Source organism: Nipponia nippon, unplaced genomic scaffold (assembly GCF_047370975.1).
Source record: "Nipponia nippon isolate SJK-2023a ecotype South Korea unplaced genomic scaffold, ASM4737097v1 scaffold_3, whole genome shotgun sequence".
NCBI lineage: Eukaryota > Metazoa > Chordata > Aves > Pelecaniformes > Threskiornithidae > Nipponia > Nipponia nippon.
In genome coordinates this window covers 78762859-78777631 of record NW_028262347.1, presented here as the reverse complement: position 1 = coordinate 78777631, position 14773 = coordinate 78762859, and the positions used below count along the sequence as shown (strand labels likewise).

The 14773-nt window shown below is 39.3% G+C and overlaps 1 protein-coding gene across 1 annotated transcript in view; it reads left to right on the top strand.

The window, feature by feature from the left end:
• The window catches only part of SMC1B (structural maintenance of chromosomes 1B), a 40724-nt gene that overhangs the window by 2929 nt on the left and 23022 nt on the right, over nucleotides 1–14773 (top strand). The window contains exons 4-10 of the mRNA XM_087766878.1: nucleotides 894–1097; nucleotides 1475–1713; nucleotides 2231–2489; nucleotides 3964–4104; nucleotides 8733–8815; nucleotides 9841–10048; nucleotides 12944–13129. Coding sequence (XP_087623004.1) covers nucleotides 894–1097; nucleotides 1475–1713; nucleotides 2231–2489; nucleotides 3964–4104; nucleotides 8733–8815; nucleotides 9841–10048; nucleotides 12944–13129 — 1320 coding nt within the window. The remainder of the gene's footprint in view (nucleotides 1–893; nucleotides 1098–1474; nucleotides 1714–2230; nucleotides 2490–3963; nucleotides 4105–8732; nucleotides 8816–9840; nucleotides 10049–12943; nucleotides 13130–14773) is intronic.

Below are 14773 nucleotides of genomic sequence, written 5' to 3'. Positions count from 1 at the left end.
TTAAATTCTAGGAGTTATAAATAGGAAAAGATAATTTGATCTTAAAACACTGCTATTAGTCAAGATGCATGAAAATTTATAGGATTTTTTAAGATTGAGAGATGAAAATCCTACTGGGTTATTAGTTCACACGTATTTAATGCTATAGGTCAGAAATGTCATGTACTTACGAAGAATATATTTCACGGGATTTTCTTCCTTACAGTTGCTGAGGAAACTTCCTAAGGAAGAACTCTTTTTTTCCCTTTTATAGAAACACTATATATGGATTTTTATTGTGATAATAGTTTCTATGATGAGGGCATTTACCCACTATACAAGTAGAATAAGATCACAAACCTTATTTCCTACATTTTACTGAAAATGGTAATTCCTTCAGATCGGTGAAGAGTTGAGCAGCTAATGCATAGACAAAAACTGTGTGCTGGTTAACTTTGGGAGTTACGTAATCTTCTGGTGCACTGATTTCAGCTGTTTTGCTTTTGAAATGGGGGGGTGGGTGTTAGTTTTGGGGTTTTTTTTTCATTGAAAATGAGTTTCAGTTCCTTTAAAGGGGCTAACAAGATTTAATTTTGTCATTCTGATACTGCTCACTGATTTGTGCAGGTTTGATTTAGTTTGAAGGTGTTTTTCGTAGACTGTATCTGACATTCTAAAGTTTTTAGTGATGTCACTTAATTAGGTGAGGTGGCTAGGTGATACTCCTTTTGGTACTAAACTTTTCCTTGGGTTTGAATCTAAAAGTATTTCCATCCAATTCTATTGACCATATATACATCAGGAGATAAATCTGTAGTATATGCTCTTAGAGAAGAAATTCATCATTAGACAACATAATGATCTACAGTGCTGCATGGGTGTTTTTGTTTTTTTTTTTTTCAATTTTGTTTTAGGGAACAGTAGAATCAATTGCAATGAAGAAGCCTAAGGAGAGAACTCAACTTTTTGAACGAATCAGTAATTCATGGGAATACGCTGAAGACTATGAACGAAAAAAGAAGAAAATGCAGCAAGCAGAAGAGGATGCACAGTTTAATTATAACAAGAAGAAAAGCGTTGCAGCAGAACGCAAACAAGCAAAGATAGAGAAAGAGGAGGTAACTCAAAGTTATTCCTTTTTTGCATGTTAAGATCTCAAATTTTGCATCTTTTATGAACTTAAATACACATTTTCTTAAAAAAAAATGTTGTTTTTCATCTAGTATGTTTTTCAGTATGGTATAATATAGAATAATTTAGTATAATGTAAAAGGATAGAGGAATACATGTAATAAAATCTAAGTAAATGAAAGTGTAGGTTTGCCAGTGTAATTAAATTAAGTTTTGACTTGCATGTCTGAGTTTTATGATTAGTGCATGTTACTGGAATTATAGCTACTAGTACATCATCTTACATCATTTTGGACTTGAAATTAGACTGCTAGTGATTACAAATCCTTTTTATAAACCATAAATAAAATTTTAACGTTGGTAGGCAGAGCATTACCAGATGCTTCTCAAGGAACTGGATGAAGAAAGGATACAACTGCAGCTTTTCCGGCTTTATCACAATGAAAAAAACATTGACTTTCTGAAAAAAAGTTTAGATGAAAAGAATATGGAGGCCAGTATCAAGAAAGAGACTCTTTCTACAGCAGAAGTTGCATTTAGAGACAAGAAAAAAGTGCTTGGTGTACTAAACAGAGACCAACAGCACATGGAAAGAGAAATGAAGTAGGTCTCTCAATCAGGTTGTCTGATATTTGAGTTAAAGCGTAGTCTGCACTGGGAATTGCTTGGCAGGTGTGCATGCCCTGTTAAAGCAGTTGGGTGATATCCCAGTGCTGTGAAAGTCAGTTTGTAGCAGTTTCCTAAAGTAATATCTAGACACTGATTTCACCTCCACCACCATGCCCAGGTTGTCAGTAATTTCATTACATAAATACTTGTTTGCTATTAAATTTTTTTAGAAGGTTATGCTTCACTTCTTAAATTTTTGTTTTCAGTGGATATTGAAAGATCACCTGTGGGTATTTCACCTTGCAGTTGACAACTGATTAGTTGTTTGCATGTGTGGTTGGGAGGGGCTTGTTCTTCTGTGTGGGGGTTTTTGTTTATTTTTCTTTTGGTGTGGTTTTGTTGTTTTGGATGTGTTTTGTGGTTGCTGGTTGGTTGGGTTTTTTGTTTGTTTGTTTTGGGGTTGGTTGGTTGGGGGTTTTTTTGTTTTTTTGTTTTTTTGGTTTTTTTTTAGGACTCTGGAAGCATCACTGATTCAGCAGAAACCCCTCTATATAAAAGCAAAGGAAAACACTTCCTACCAAATCAAGAAAGTAGAAATGTCTAAAAGATCTCTAAGGGACAAGGAGAAATCCTGTGATAAGGAAAAGCAGAGCATAAAAGAACTAGAAAGAGAATTGAATGATATTGAGAAGGCCTGGAGAGCGTTTGAAAAGAAAACTGAAGAGGAGATACTGCAGAGAGCAGCACGTATTGAGCTGGAAGAAAGTCAGGTGAATTTGGAGGCCAAAAAGTACTGTTTACTAGTGAAGTCCAAAAATCACCACTGATGACAGAGAAACCATTGTTTCACCAATAACCTGTAATTTCTAATGGTCTTCCTGCTGTTTGAGCTCAAACAAAAACAAAATTGTAACTTTTATTTAGAGACCATTTCATTGGATGAAGAGAAATGATGATGCAGCCGCTTGGGGGAGTGGGCTGTCTCCTGTCTGGGGGACAGCAGGGGAAAGTCAGATCTCACAGAAGTTCCAAATGTGGAATACTTCTAGGAAGTACATATAAGTTGCACACAGATTTAGAAATTTACCATTGTGAGATTGGAAACGGTAAGCATCTCTCATAGGGTGTGAAGTGCATCTTCTAAGCAATGTGAGAAGATACCTTATTAGAGGAAGCAGTGAATTTTCAGTGAACAAGAAGTTGAGAAGAGTTTGATGGAAACTTCAGAAGGGTTGTACACAGGGACTGTCATCTGTGGATTAGGATTATAGCTACATCTAATTATCCATGGTTAGGTTGTTCTCTCTGGTTTGTGTGGGGTTATTTTGGTTTTGTTTTGGTTTTTTTTTCTTCACCCTTCTTCATGGAAGTCCACATCGTATGTTGTGGGAGGGTAGGATAGAAAATATCCAGTAAGGTGTCAGGGTGAGAGGGTAATTATTGAGAAATGGCTTGTCAACTAAGGTACAGAAATATGTCTTCAATTAGAAAAAAACAAGAAGATAACAAAAATGCAAACAAGACTTGATAGTATATATACCATCTACTGTGGGTCAGAGTCTAAAACTGAGGTGGCACATTCGTGAGCTATTTTAAGTTGTTTTAGAAGGAAAGGACTACATCGCTTTACAGTAAATTCACATTTCAAGAAGCTATCTTTGCAACCATACGGCCAGAAACACTTTTAAAACCAAGTGCTAGCTTCTCTCCTTTGTCTCTTCCTTAAAATAGTTTCTGATCAATTAATGGAGAACCTGCAGGATTGTTCTTTTAGTTTGTGAATCTCCCTACTCTGCACTTTAGTTAGTGACTTTAGTTAGTCATAACTTTGCAGGATTCTTTAAAAAGTTGTTTTAGATGTTCACCTAAAAAAAACACCTGATAACATGAGAATGCTGTAATTATAAATACCAAAACTTCACTAATTTTGGGCTGTGCAAAAACTTTGTGTTAACCTTAACTGTGAAGTACTGTAAACTTTATAAACTTTCCTGAAAAATAAGTCGTTAGAAGTCGAAAACAAGACCGTAGGCAAGAACTATTAAGTGTAAGTTTGGGGTTGAATCTTTCTCTAATGAAATATAACTTCTGATAATGCAATTAGTAGCTAGAAAGGTCTTCTGGAGAATTGGGTGGTTTTCGTAATCTTAATTATGATAAAGTAGCCATTACTAATTGAGGCTGTAACAACATGAGTCTTTCCGCTTGCAGTGAAGTGAATTTTTTTTTATGTTATTTCTCCAGTTGGAGCGCTATAAAGAGCTAAAGGAAATAGCAAGAAAGAAAGTGGCTACACTAACCCAGCAGCTAGAAAAACTTCGTTGGGAGGAAAAAGCAGATCAAGAAAGGCTGAATCTTAATCGGAGGAAGAAAAAAGAAGTTGAGGTATTTGTATCAAGCTAGAATTATGTTTTAAGGAGAAAAATGCTTCTCCTCCCTCTGGTATAAATGTTTATATAAATGTGGTAAATGCTTTGACATAAACAAATCCTCAGCAAAGGAGATAGATTGCAAGTGTTAGTTCAGTTTTCATATTGCAACAGGTTTAGCAAAATGACTTCTAAATTTGTTCAGAGAATGGTTGCGTGGGCCCACACTGAGGATTTGGTTTTGAAAGCTTTGGCTCTAATATTTTACAGTTACTCAGAACATATGCTTAACTGTAATCGGTTCCTCTTTTTATCAGTGTGGCTTTTCTTTCTGAGCTGTCCTAGAGCTGTTGTATATCTGTATGATACTCACACCCTTCAGAGGTTCATTTTGATCACAGATACCTTTTTGCTGAGATGTTTTTAAGGTCAGTGGTGTGCTGTAGTTGGAAAAATCTCCTTGGTGTCCACTCTCTTATTGCACTTCAGAGGTGGGCTGTTTGGTGTGAATACAGATCGTTGCTGTCATTTTGTTTCTGATTTCTTTTATCATTGCAGATCCAAATATGTAATAATAAAATGCCTACATTTTTCACTATGACTTGGTCACCATGCCTAATGCTCTCTTTTAGAAAAATTATTTCGCAACTCATTGTTCAACTTTGCATGGTGCTTCTCATAGAAGTAGAAAGGACAGAAGCTCAGCTGATGACCTGTCTTTTGCTAGAAGCCTTGCCCTATTAGGTGTTTTGGTTTTTTACTTTTTTTTTTTTTTCCAAACTATGCTAACCTTGCAGTGTTGTCACCTACTAAGAAGCTGGAGAGGCAACATGCATTTCTTCACCATTTAGTTATGGAGTCAAAGTTTAGAGGAGACTCTTCATGTTCAGAAAACTTAACTTAAAAATCCATCAGATGAGACTTCACCAGTTCCAGAGTTCCTAACACCTCCTTCTTGTACATATAAACTTGCTTGTATGGAAAAGCTTGTATTTTACTGTGTATCTATGAGGATGTAAAGTCATCCTTGCCATGACACCGAAGTTAATACTTGTACATTCATTTGCTCTTGATACAATACTACTTCTTTTTGAAGTACTAGTTACCAGGAAAACCTAGTTAGTATCTGGAAGTGAAATAAATTCTATTGCTTGTGCCTCTAAAACTTTGCAAGTCCCGTTGTACTATTGAGAAGGAAATAAGGGATACTTGCGTGTCTGACCACTCAGAGTTGGCATTACTTATCTGTACAATTGACATTTGGTGATCATTCCTCACAATTCAGCATGTATGTGACCATATCTAGCATACTCTGCCCAGTTCTGGGCTCCCCAGTACAAGAAATGGAATGCTGTCATGGATGGCTACGTACTTTTTAGGAAAGACAGGCCAGCAAGGTGAGGTGGTGGAGTTGCCCTTTATGTGAGAGGGCAACTGGAATGTATTGAGCTCTGTCTAGGAGTGGATGAAGAACCAGTCAAGAGCTTACGGGTAAGAATTAAGGGGCAGGCTAACATGGTGACACTGTTGTGGGTGTTTAATGCAGGCCACCTGATCAGGAAGAGGAAGTCAATGATGCCTTCTACAGGCAGCTGAAAGTAGCCTCACGATCACAGGCCCTGGTTCTCATGGGGGACTTCAAACACCCTGATATCTGCTAGAAAGACAACACAGCTAGGTGCACACAGCCCAAGAGGTTCCTGCAGAGCATTGATGGTAACTTTTTGACACAGGTGGTGGAAGAGCCAACAAGGAGAGCTGTGCTGGTGGACCTTATACTAACAAACAAAGGAGGACTGGCTGGGGATGTGAAGGTTGGGGGCAGCCTTGGCTGCAGTGACCGTGAGATGGTCGAGTTCAGGATCCTGCGTGGAGGAAGCAGGGCAATAAGTAGGATTACAACCCTAGATATCAGCAGAGCTAATTTTGGCCTCTTCAAGGACATATTTGGAGGAACCCCATGGGTTAGGGCTCTAAAAGGTAGGGGTGTCCAAGAGAGCTGGTTAATATTCAATCATCACTTCCTCCGAGTTCAAGATTGATGCATCCCTATGAGTAAGAAATCAAGCAAAGGTGGCAGGAGACATGCATGGATGAGCAAGGAGCTTCTGGCAAAACTCAAATGGAAGAAGGAAGTTTACAGCATGTGGAAAAAGGGACAGGCCACTTGGGAGGAATATGAGAACATTGTCAGAGTATGCAGGGGTGCAGTGAGGAAGGCTAAGGTCCACTTGGAATTAAATCCAGCAAGGGATGTCAAGGACAACCAGAAGGGCTTCTTCAAGTACACTAGTAGCAAAAGGAAGACTGGGGAAAATGCGGGCCCACTGCTGAATGAGGTGGGTGCCCTGGTGATGGAGGATACAGAAAAGATGGAGTTACCGAATCCCTTCTTTGCTTCAGTCTTTACTGCTAAGGCCGGCCCTCAGGAATCCCAGACCCTGGAGGCAGGAGAGAAAGTCTGGAGAAAGGAAGGCTTTCCCTTGGTTGAGGAGGATCACTTAGGCAAACTGGACACACACAAATCCATGGGCCCCCATGGAATGCACCTACGAGTGCTGAGGGAGCTGGCAGATGTTACTGTTAGGCCACTCTCCATCATCTTTGAAAGGTCCTGGAGAACAGGAGAGGTGCCTGAGGACTGGAGGAAAGCCAGTGTCACTCCAATCTTCAGAAAATGGCAAGAAGGAGGACCCAGGAAACTACAGGCCAGTCAGCCTCACCTCCATCCCTGGAAAGGTGATGGAGCAGCTCATTCTGGATGTCATCTCTAAGCATGTGGAGGAAAAGAAGGTTATCAGGAATACTCAACATGAATTCGCCAAGGGGAAATCATGCTTGACCAGTCTGATAGCCTTCTATGATGGCATGACTGGCTGGGTAGGTGAGGGGAGAGCAGTAGATGTTGTCTACCTTGACTTCAGCAAGGCTTTTGACGCTGTCTCCCATAACATCCTTCTAGGTAAGCTCAGGAAATGTGGGTTAGATGAGTGGACAGTGAGATGGACTGAAAACTGTCTGAATGGCAGAGCTCAGAGGGTTGTGATAAGCAGCGCAGAGTGTAGCTGGAGGCCTGCAGCTAGCGGTGTTCCTCAGGGGTCAGTACCGAGTCCAGTCTTGTTCAACTCATTCATCACTGACCTGGATGAAGGGACAGAGTGTATCCTCAGCAAGTTTGCTGATGAGAGAAAACTAGGAGGAGTGGCTGATACACCAGAAGGCTGTGCTGCCATTCAGCGAGACCTGGACAGGATAGAGAGTTGGGCGGAGAGGAACCTAATGAAGTTCAGGAAAGGCAAGCGTAGGGTCCTACACCTAGGGAGGATTAACCCCATGCACCAGTACAGGTTAGGAGCTGACCTGCTGGAAAGCAGCTCTGCGGGGAAGGACCTGCGGGGAGTCCCAGTGGACAGCAGGTTAACCATGAGCCAGCAATGTGCCCTTGCGGCCAAGAAGGCCATGGGCACAAACTGAAACACAGGAAGTTCCTTCTGAATATGAGGAAAAACTTCTTTGCTTTGAGGGTGACAGAGCATTGGAACAGGCTGCCCAGAGAGGTTGTAGAGCCTCCTTCTCTGGAGATATTCAAAACCCACCTGGACACAATCCTGTGCAACCTGCTCTAGGTGAACCTGTTTTAGCAGGGGGGATGGACTAGATAATCTCCAGTGGTCCCTTCCAGCCCCAACCGTTCTGTGATGCTGTGAAAGATACTGGCATCCTGGAGTGAGTCCAGCAGAGAGCCACCAAGCTGGTTGGGCTGGAGCACCTGGCTTATGAGGAGAGGCTGAGAGAACTGCATCTCTTCAGCCTGGAGGAGAGGTGAAGGGGAGGCCTTATTGCTTTCTGCAGTTACCTTACGAGAGGGTATGAGTAAGATAGAACCACTCTCTTTCTAGAGGTGCACAGGGATAGGATGGGAGACAACAGGCAGAACTCAGAATGCAGGAAATTCCGAATAGCTATTAGGTAAACTATTTCATCTCAAGGACAGTCAAGCATTGAAGCGGGTGCACAAAGAGGTTGTGGACTCTCCATCCCTAGAGCTATTCAAAAGGTCACAAGGATTTTGGAAGTTAAATTAAGGCTTAATAAAAATGTGTAGGTAACTATTTTTTTTTTCTTTCACTTGCTTTAGTTTAATGTATTTTTATTCAATTTTAGTAATTGAAAATACTTGTTTCACTGTTGGTTTGGTTTGTTCTTTAATACAATGCTTTTGTGTCAGGTTGGAACCTCTATGTCAACTTCTTCATGTGTCCTTTTTAGGAAAAAGCTTCTATTAATCTTGGGCCAAGAAAAGCACCTTTTTTTGTTTTAACACCTATAATTTACTAACACTGTGTTTAAAGTTGTTTTATTTGATGGTGTCATGATTCTTTGTGCTGAAGAGGCTTTCTCTGAACTGTAGCCAAACATGAAAAATCTCGTAATGGCCTTGATAAAATAATTTCCTTTTATTATTCATGGTGCAGTTTGGCATCTAGTATTGAAAAAGAGATGCTATTACTTCAGCATGAAATACCAACAAGGAAGAAAAGATTTCTCTCAGTACTTGTTCTGAATTAAGAGCTTCGTATCTTGCTATAAAACTGTTGTTTTCCTCTAGTTTGTTTTTAACACATTCTATTTGTGATTGCATAGGAAAACATAAAACAGATTGTGGAACAGATAGAAGAGCATAAAAAAAGAATAGAGAAGTTGGAAGAATATGCCAAGATATGCACGTATGTTTAAAAAATTAAAAGCTAATTGGATTTCTTGAATATTACATGTTTTCAAATTAACGTAGCAGGTTTCTAATTCTTTCTAATTCTTTTCTATTCTTTAAAATTTAAATAAGAATTAGAATTCTTACTAATTTTAATTAATATTTCAGAACTTCAGCTGTCAAAATAAAGTAGGAAGTATGATGACTCATCCATATTTTGTTTGAAATCCATTTCGTAATTGCTTCTAATTTCTTGTAGATGGGCAAATTATGTCACTACAGGCAAGGTATGGGGCTATTAGTGTACAAATTCTGAGCAAAAGATCTGGGCAGTTCTGTAGTTGTGCTGCTCTACAAAGCATTAATACTTATGTTGTATATTAGGAGCACAGCTCAGTTCTTGCTTCCTGCGTCTTGTCTTCTATCTGATTTTTACTCTTTGTGAAATAAGATATATAAGCGCTTCATTGAGCAACCTGAACTAACTTTAACATTAGCCTGTGTTTTGTGCAGGCGGTCAGAGTAGGTGATCTCCAGAGATTTTTTTTCCAACCTGTCTTTTCCTATGCATCTCTAATGCGTGCTTTGGCTTAATGCTGTCTGTGTACTGAACAAAGTTCTGCCATGGACAGGGAGCAGCAGACCCATTGTGATTGGTGTGATGCAAAATTTTTTTAATTAGGTAGTTGTAGTGGAGTGTGGTAAAGCCTTAGTGATTTTGGTAAGTGTGTAAAGTGAGTAATAATTTTGCATGAGAATTCTCAGTCCTTCTTAGTACAATATCAGGCCTTTTATTGATGAGGGATAAAGCGGTATGGTTGTGTTAGACAAGCAACAACTCTCACTCGAACTCAATTTTGAAACCTTAGAAATAGCTTATACTATAGAATGCAACTTGCATAAGAAGTAGCTTCTTATAGATACTTAAAATCTTTCATGATTTTCATAGTCTGTGACCACAGAATGGCTTTAATTTTATAAGCTAAAAGCTTGTATAAATGAAGTAGTAAATTGCTTTCCTATTTTTGCTTCTGTTCAAAGTGAATCGTTAACAGAGAAAAAACAGCAAGTGGAAGCGCTAACTAAGGAAATTGAAAGTTCAACGATACGAATGGCTGAAGTGAATGAAGAATTGAACAAAATAGTTGGTGAACTGCAGAATGCCAAAATTGATTACCATGAAGGAAGGCGTCAGCAAATGAAAGCAGAGATCCTGGAAAGTCTCAAAAGACTATATCCGGATTCTGTGGTAATTGAATGGCGTCATTTAAATGCCTTATTTTAGAATTAAGATTTAAGAGTTCTGCCTTAGACTGAGTAAGCAGCTAGAGTAAATTGGACTGTCTTGAATATTCTTTTAAACTTTATGCTCGCTTGAGTGTACTTGGTGAAATGGTATTACTGAAAGAATAGTAGCATATACTGTCATTATTTTTCAGTTTCCGGAAATAGATTGCTGCTTACATCCAAGAATAATTTTGATCTCTTGTGTGATTTTGTAGTGTTTGATTTTTTTTTTTTTTTGCTTTTGTTTTCTTCTGTCCTCAAACATATTTTTGACCTACTTATTTTGAAGAAATGAATGGGAAGGTTAGCTGTGAGACCATTTATTCCAGAAAGGATACTTCTTCCAAAGGACAATTTTGCTTAGGTGTATGAGATTTTTGTTATCAAAATGGTCTGTCTTTGCTTATCAGTTACCATATGTTATTTAACTTACTCTTCACTAATGCCATTAAGTGCTGACAATTCAGAATCGATACACAAACCAGACATTGATTGTTTTATGAGGCATATTTGCACCTTTTTATTGACACTTAAAAATATTTACTCCAACATTGGAAGCCATTCCAAATAAGAACTTTTTGATAAATCTAATCAATTGAATAGTTGGTCTCCGAGTATGTCTCAGTATAATCAACCCTTTTTGATATACGTAGTCAGTTGAGATGTACAAGCTGGAAATCTTTTTTTTTTTTTTTTTTTTTTTTAAACGTTTAGAAGTAGAAGGTGACACATCTGCTTCCTAGTGCTGCCATAAGAACATAAAAAAAGAACATGTTTTCAGTTCTTCTTTGCTTTGGTCTTTTACAAAACTTTCTCAGAATCTGGCAAGTATTTGATCCTGTTGTTTTCTCAAGAGATTAAGAAATTTGCTTTTCAGCTGTTCTTCAGAATTTTTTCATCCAGTTAACAAGGTGTTCCAAAAAAATCAAAAAGATGATTGATGTATTTTGTTTTATGCTCACTCTTTGCATTGTATCCCTATTTGAAAAGAACTGGATCAGACTGGTGATATCTTGCTGGCTTAGGGGAGAGCTGGTGTTCAGGATGTTCTCTTGTCATTTTCCTTCAGAGGCTGCAAATTTAAGAGTACTTACAGATGTGATGGCTTCTAACAAAAAAAACTAGATAAGTCGAATTGGTTACATAAACTATGTCATTACAGAAAGTCTTAACAGTACCTGCTTCAGTTACCCTTGTTCCTGCATTTTCCCAACACCAGCATAGGAGGCAACAGTTGCTTCTGAGCTGCTCTTTAAGCTCTGGTGTACTAATTGCAGATGCTTGAACACAATCTAAATTGAAGTGTCAGGATGGAAGGGTCACGACACATTTCACTGTCCGGTCCACTAAGTACTCGGGCAGAACTGGAGGACATCTTGGTGTTGGTCTTCTGGATTTCATAGGCAAAAAATGGCATACTGCTTTTAAATGTTTAGTTCTTATGTCCATTTTAAAGTTTCTGTTCTTCTGTTAAAACATTCTTGTAATGGTTGGTGAACATTCCAGGTACTGAAATAGCCATGCAGCAATGTGATTCCGCTGCATGAGTGGCATGTGCATTTCCATGGATTTGTCTGATCAAGAAAGTGAATTTTGCAGATGATTACAGTTTTTTACAATTTAATTTTCAAAATGGCATTCCTGCATAGGTAGTGTTAATTGGCAAGATTGCTATTGTGACAGATGCAGTTGGGCTGTCAATATTTGTTTTCACAGAAATGCGGCATTCCATCTGGACTTAAATGCCTGTGTCTGAAAGTATATAGATCCTCTGTATAGTTTTGCATGTCTGAAACATCACGTGTCTGAGCTGCAGATAGAAACATCCAAGTAGATAACACTGTGTGAGAAAACCAGGAAACTAAATAAAGACTTTTGTGGTGTTGGGAGTTATCCTTGCTTCTACTGGTTTTCAGAAAAGGGAAGACATTTTTCCAAGAGAAGGGCAGGAAAGTAGATCATAGTAGGCTGTGATTTGATCTACTGGAAATTATCTCTATTATGTAATTCATGAGATAATACTGTGGATGACCTATCACATATGACTCTTACCAGTTGTCTTCCTGTTCTCATTTGTTTAAATTTGGTAAGGGTAAAACTGTAGATACGCAAGAGGAGACCAGTAACTATATGTCAATGAGCAGAAAAATTGTTCTTGCATGAATTCAGAGGTTATAATGTTCAGAATGTGCATTAGTAGCCTTAATCATTCAGGGAAAGCTCAACTGTACCTGTAATTACAGAAATGGAACAAAAGATCTTCAGGGAGCATGTACAGCAAAGAACTAATTAGTTTTATCTATGGAGGTGTTATTTCAATATATGGCAAAACAGGCTTGATTATTTCAACTGTGCAGTACAAGAAAAGCAGGTTTTATTCTTTTCATGCTACTAAAGTAAGCAGATACTTCTTTCTTGGGTTGAAACTGGAATAGTGCCTCTCTTGCTACGATTTTCCAGTTAACAGTCCTATTTAATTAAGACCTTATTGTCATTCAAGGATCTTATTGTGTGTTAGATACTTCCTTTCTCTCCAAAAAAGGTACTTAGGTAACGTTGCTGTTGTCACTCTGTTATGCTTCTAGAGGTGTATGCTAGAGACTGAGTAAAACATTGAGATATGTAACTGTAACCTCAGGGAAAAAATTAAATCCCTTCAGATTTTGAAGGCATACTTTGCAATTTGGATTGATGACTGCTACAATTTCTGTTTTTTCTGATGTACAGCCCTTGTAAGAGAGTGCAGCTGGTAGATATGTAACACATTTTTCTCTTACTATTTCAGTATCTCGTATGCAGAAATATTATTTGATATCTAAAGTAACATATTAATATTTCTCTATATTTTTATCTTCAGTTTGGAAGACTGCTCGACCTGTGTCATCCTATTCATAAAAAATACCAGCTTGCTGTTACCAAAGTATTCAGCAAATACATGACTGCTATAGTTGTTGCCACTGAAAAAACAGCAAGAGATTGCATTCGGTTCCTAAAACAAGAACGAGCTGAACCTGAAACTTTTCTTGCTTTGGATTACCTTGATGTAAGTACATTTTTCTTTTTCCTGTCATCAGCAAGTTAATACACTTGTAAATCTTTATATTGGCTCATTTAAGCTTAACTAAAATAGGCTTAAATGTTAAGGCAAAGCACTTGTGAGGTGAACTTCATGAGGTTCCTGTCAGCCCATTTCTCCAGCCTGCTGAGGTCCCTCTGGATGGCAGCATGACCATCTGGCATATGAGCCATTCCTCCCAGTTTTGTGTCATCAGCAAACTTGCTGAGGGTACATTTTCCCCCATGGTCCAGATAATTAATGAAGATGTTAAACAGGATTGGTCCTGATATTGACATGGCTAGTTACTGGGCTCCAACTGGACTTTGTGCCACCAGTCACCACCCTGTGGGCCTGCCTGTTCAGCCAGTTTTCAGTCCACCTCACAGCCCATATTTTGTCAGCTTCTCTATGAGGATCTTGTGGGAGACAGTGTTGAAAGACTTACTGAAGTCTAGATAGACAATATCCACTGCTCTCCCCTCATCTACCAGGTCAGTCGTTTCATTGTAGAAGGCTGTCAGGTTGGTCAAGCATGACCAACTTGGTGAATCCATGCTGACTGCTCCCCCAAGACTTTCTTGTCATTCATGTGCCTGGAAATGGTTTCTAGGATTAGTTGCTCCGTCACCTTCCGAGGGATCAAGGTGAGGCTGACTGTCCTGTAGTTCCTTGGGTCCTCTTTCTTGTCCCTTTTTGAACACAGGAGTGACACTTGTTTTTCTTCCATCCTTAGACACCTCTTTCAGTTGCCGTGATTATTCAAAGATTATGGAGAGTGACCTTGCAATGACATCAGCTAGCTCCATCAACACTGGTGGTTCCATCACATCAGGGCCCATGCATTTATGTATGTCCAGTTTGCTTAAGCATTCCCTGACCTGATCCCCTTCCATCAAGGGTACGTTTTCCTTGTTCCAGATTTTCTCCCTGGTCTCTGGAACCTGGGATTCCTGGAGGCTAGTTTTGCTAGTCAAGACTGAGGTGAAGAAGGAATTTGGTACCTCAGTCTCTTCCATATCCTGTGTCACCAGGTCCCGTGCCTCATTCAACAGCAGGCCCACATTTTCCCTAGTCTTCCTTTTGTCACTTGTGTACTTACAGAAGCTGTTTCTTTGACATCCCTTGCCAGATTCAATTCTAGTTGGGCTTTGGCTTTCCTAACCCCTTATCTGCATGCTTGGACAGTGCCTCTATATTCCTCCTAGGTTACCTGTCCCTGCCTCCGCCTTCTGTATGCTTCCTTTTTGTGTTTGAGTTTTGCCAGGAGCTCCTTGTTTATCCATACAGGTGTCCTGGTATTTTTGCCTGACTTTCTACTCCTTGGGATGTTAGCTCTTAAGGCTGGAGGAGGTGATCCTTGAATATTATTAACCAGCATTCTTGGGTCCTTCTTCACTCTTGTGGCCTTATCCCATGGGACTCTACCAAGCAGATGTTTGAAGAGGCCAAAGTCTGTTCTCCTGAAGTCCAGGGTTGCAAGCTTGCCTTTTGCCCTGCTCCCTCCTCTCAGGGTCCTGAACTCTCCTATCTCATGCTCACTGCAGCCAGGGCTGCCTTTGACCTTCCCATCCCCAGCAAGCCTCTCCTTGTTGCTGAGTATGAGGTCCAGCAGACCACCTCTCCTCATTG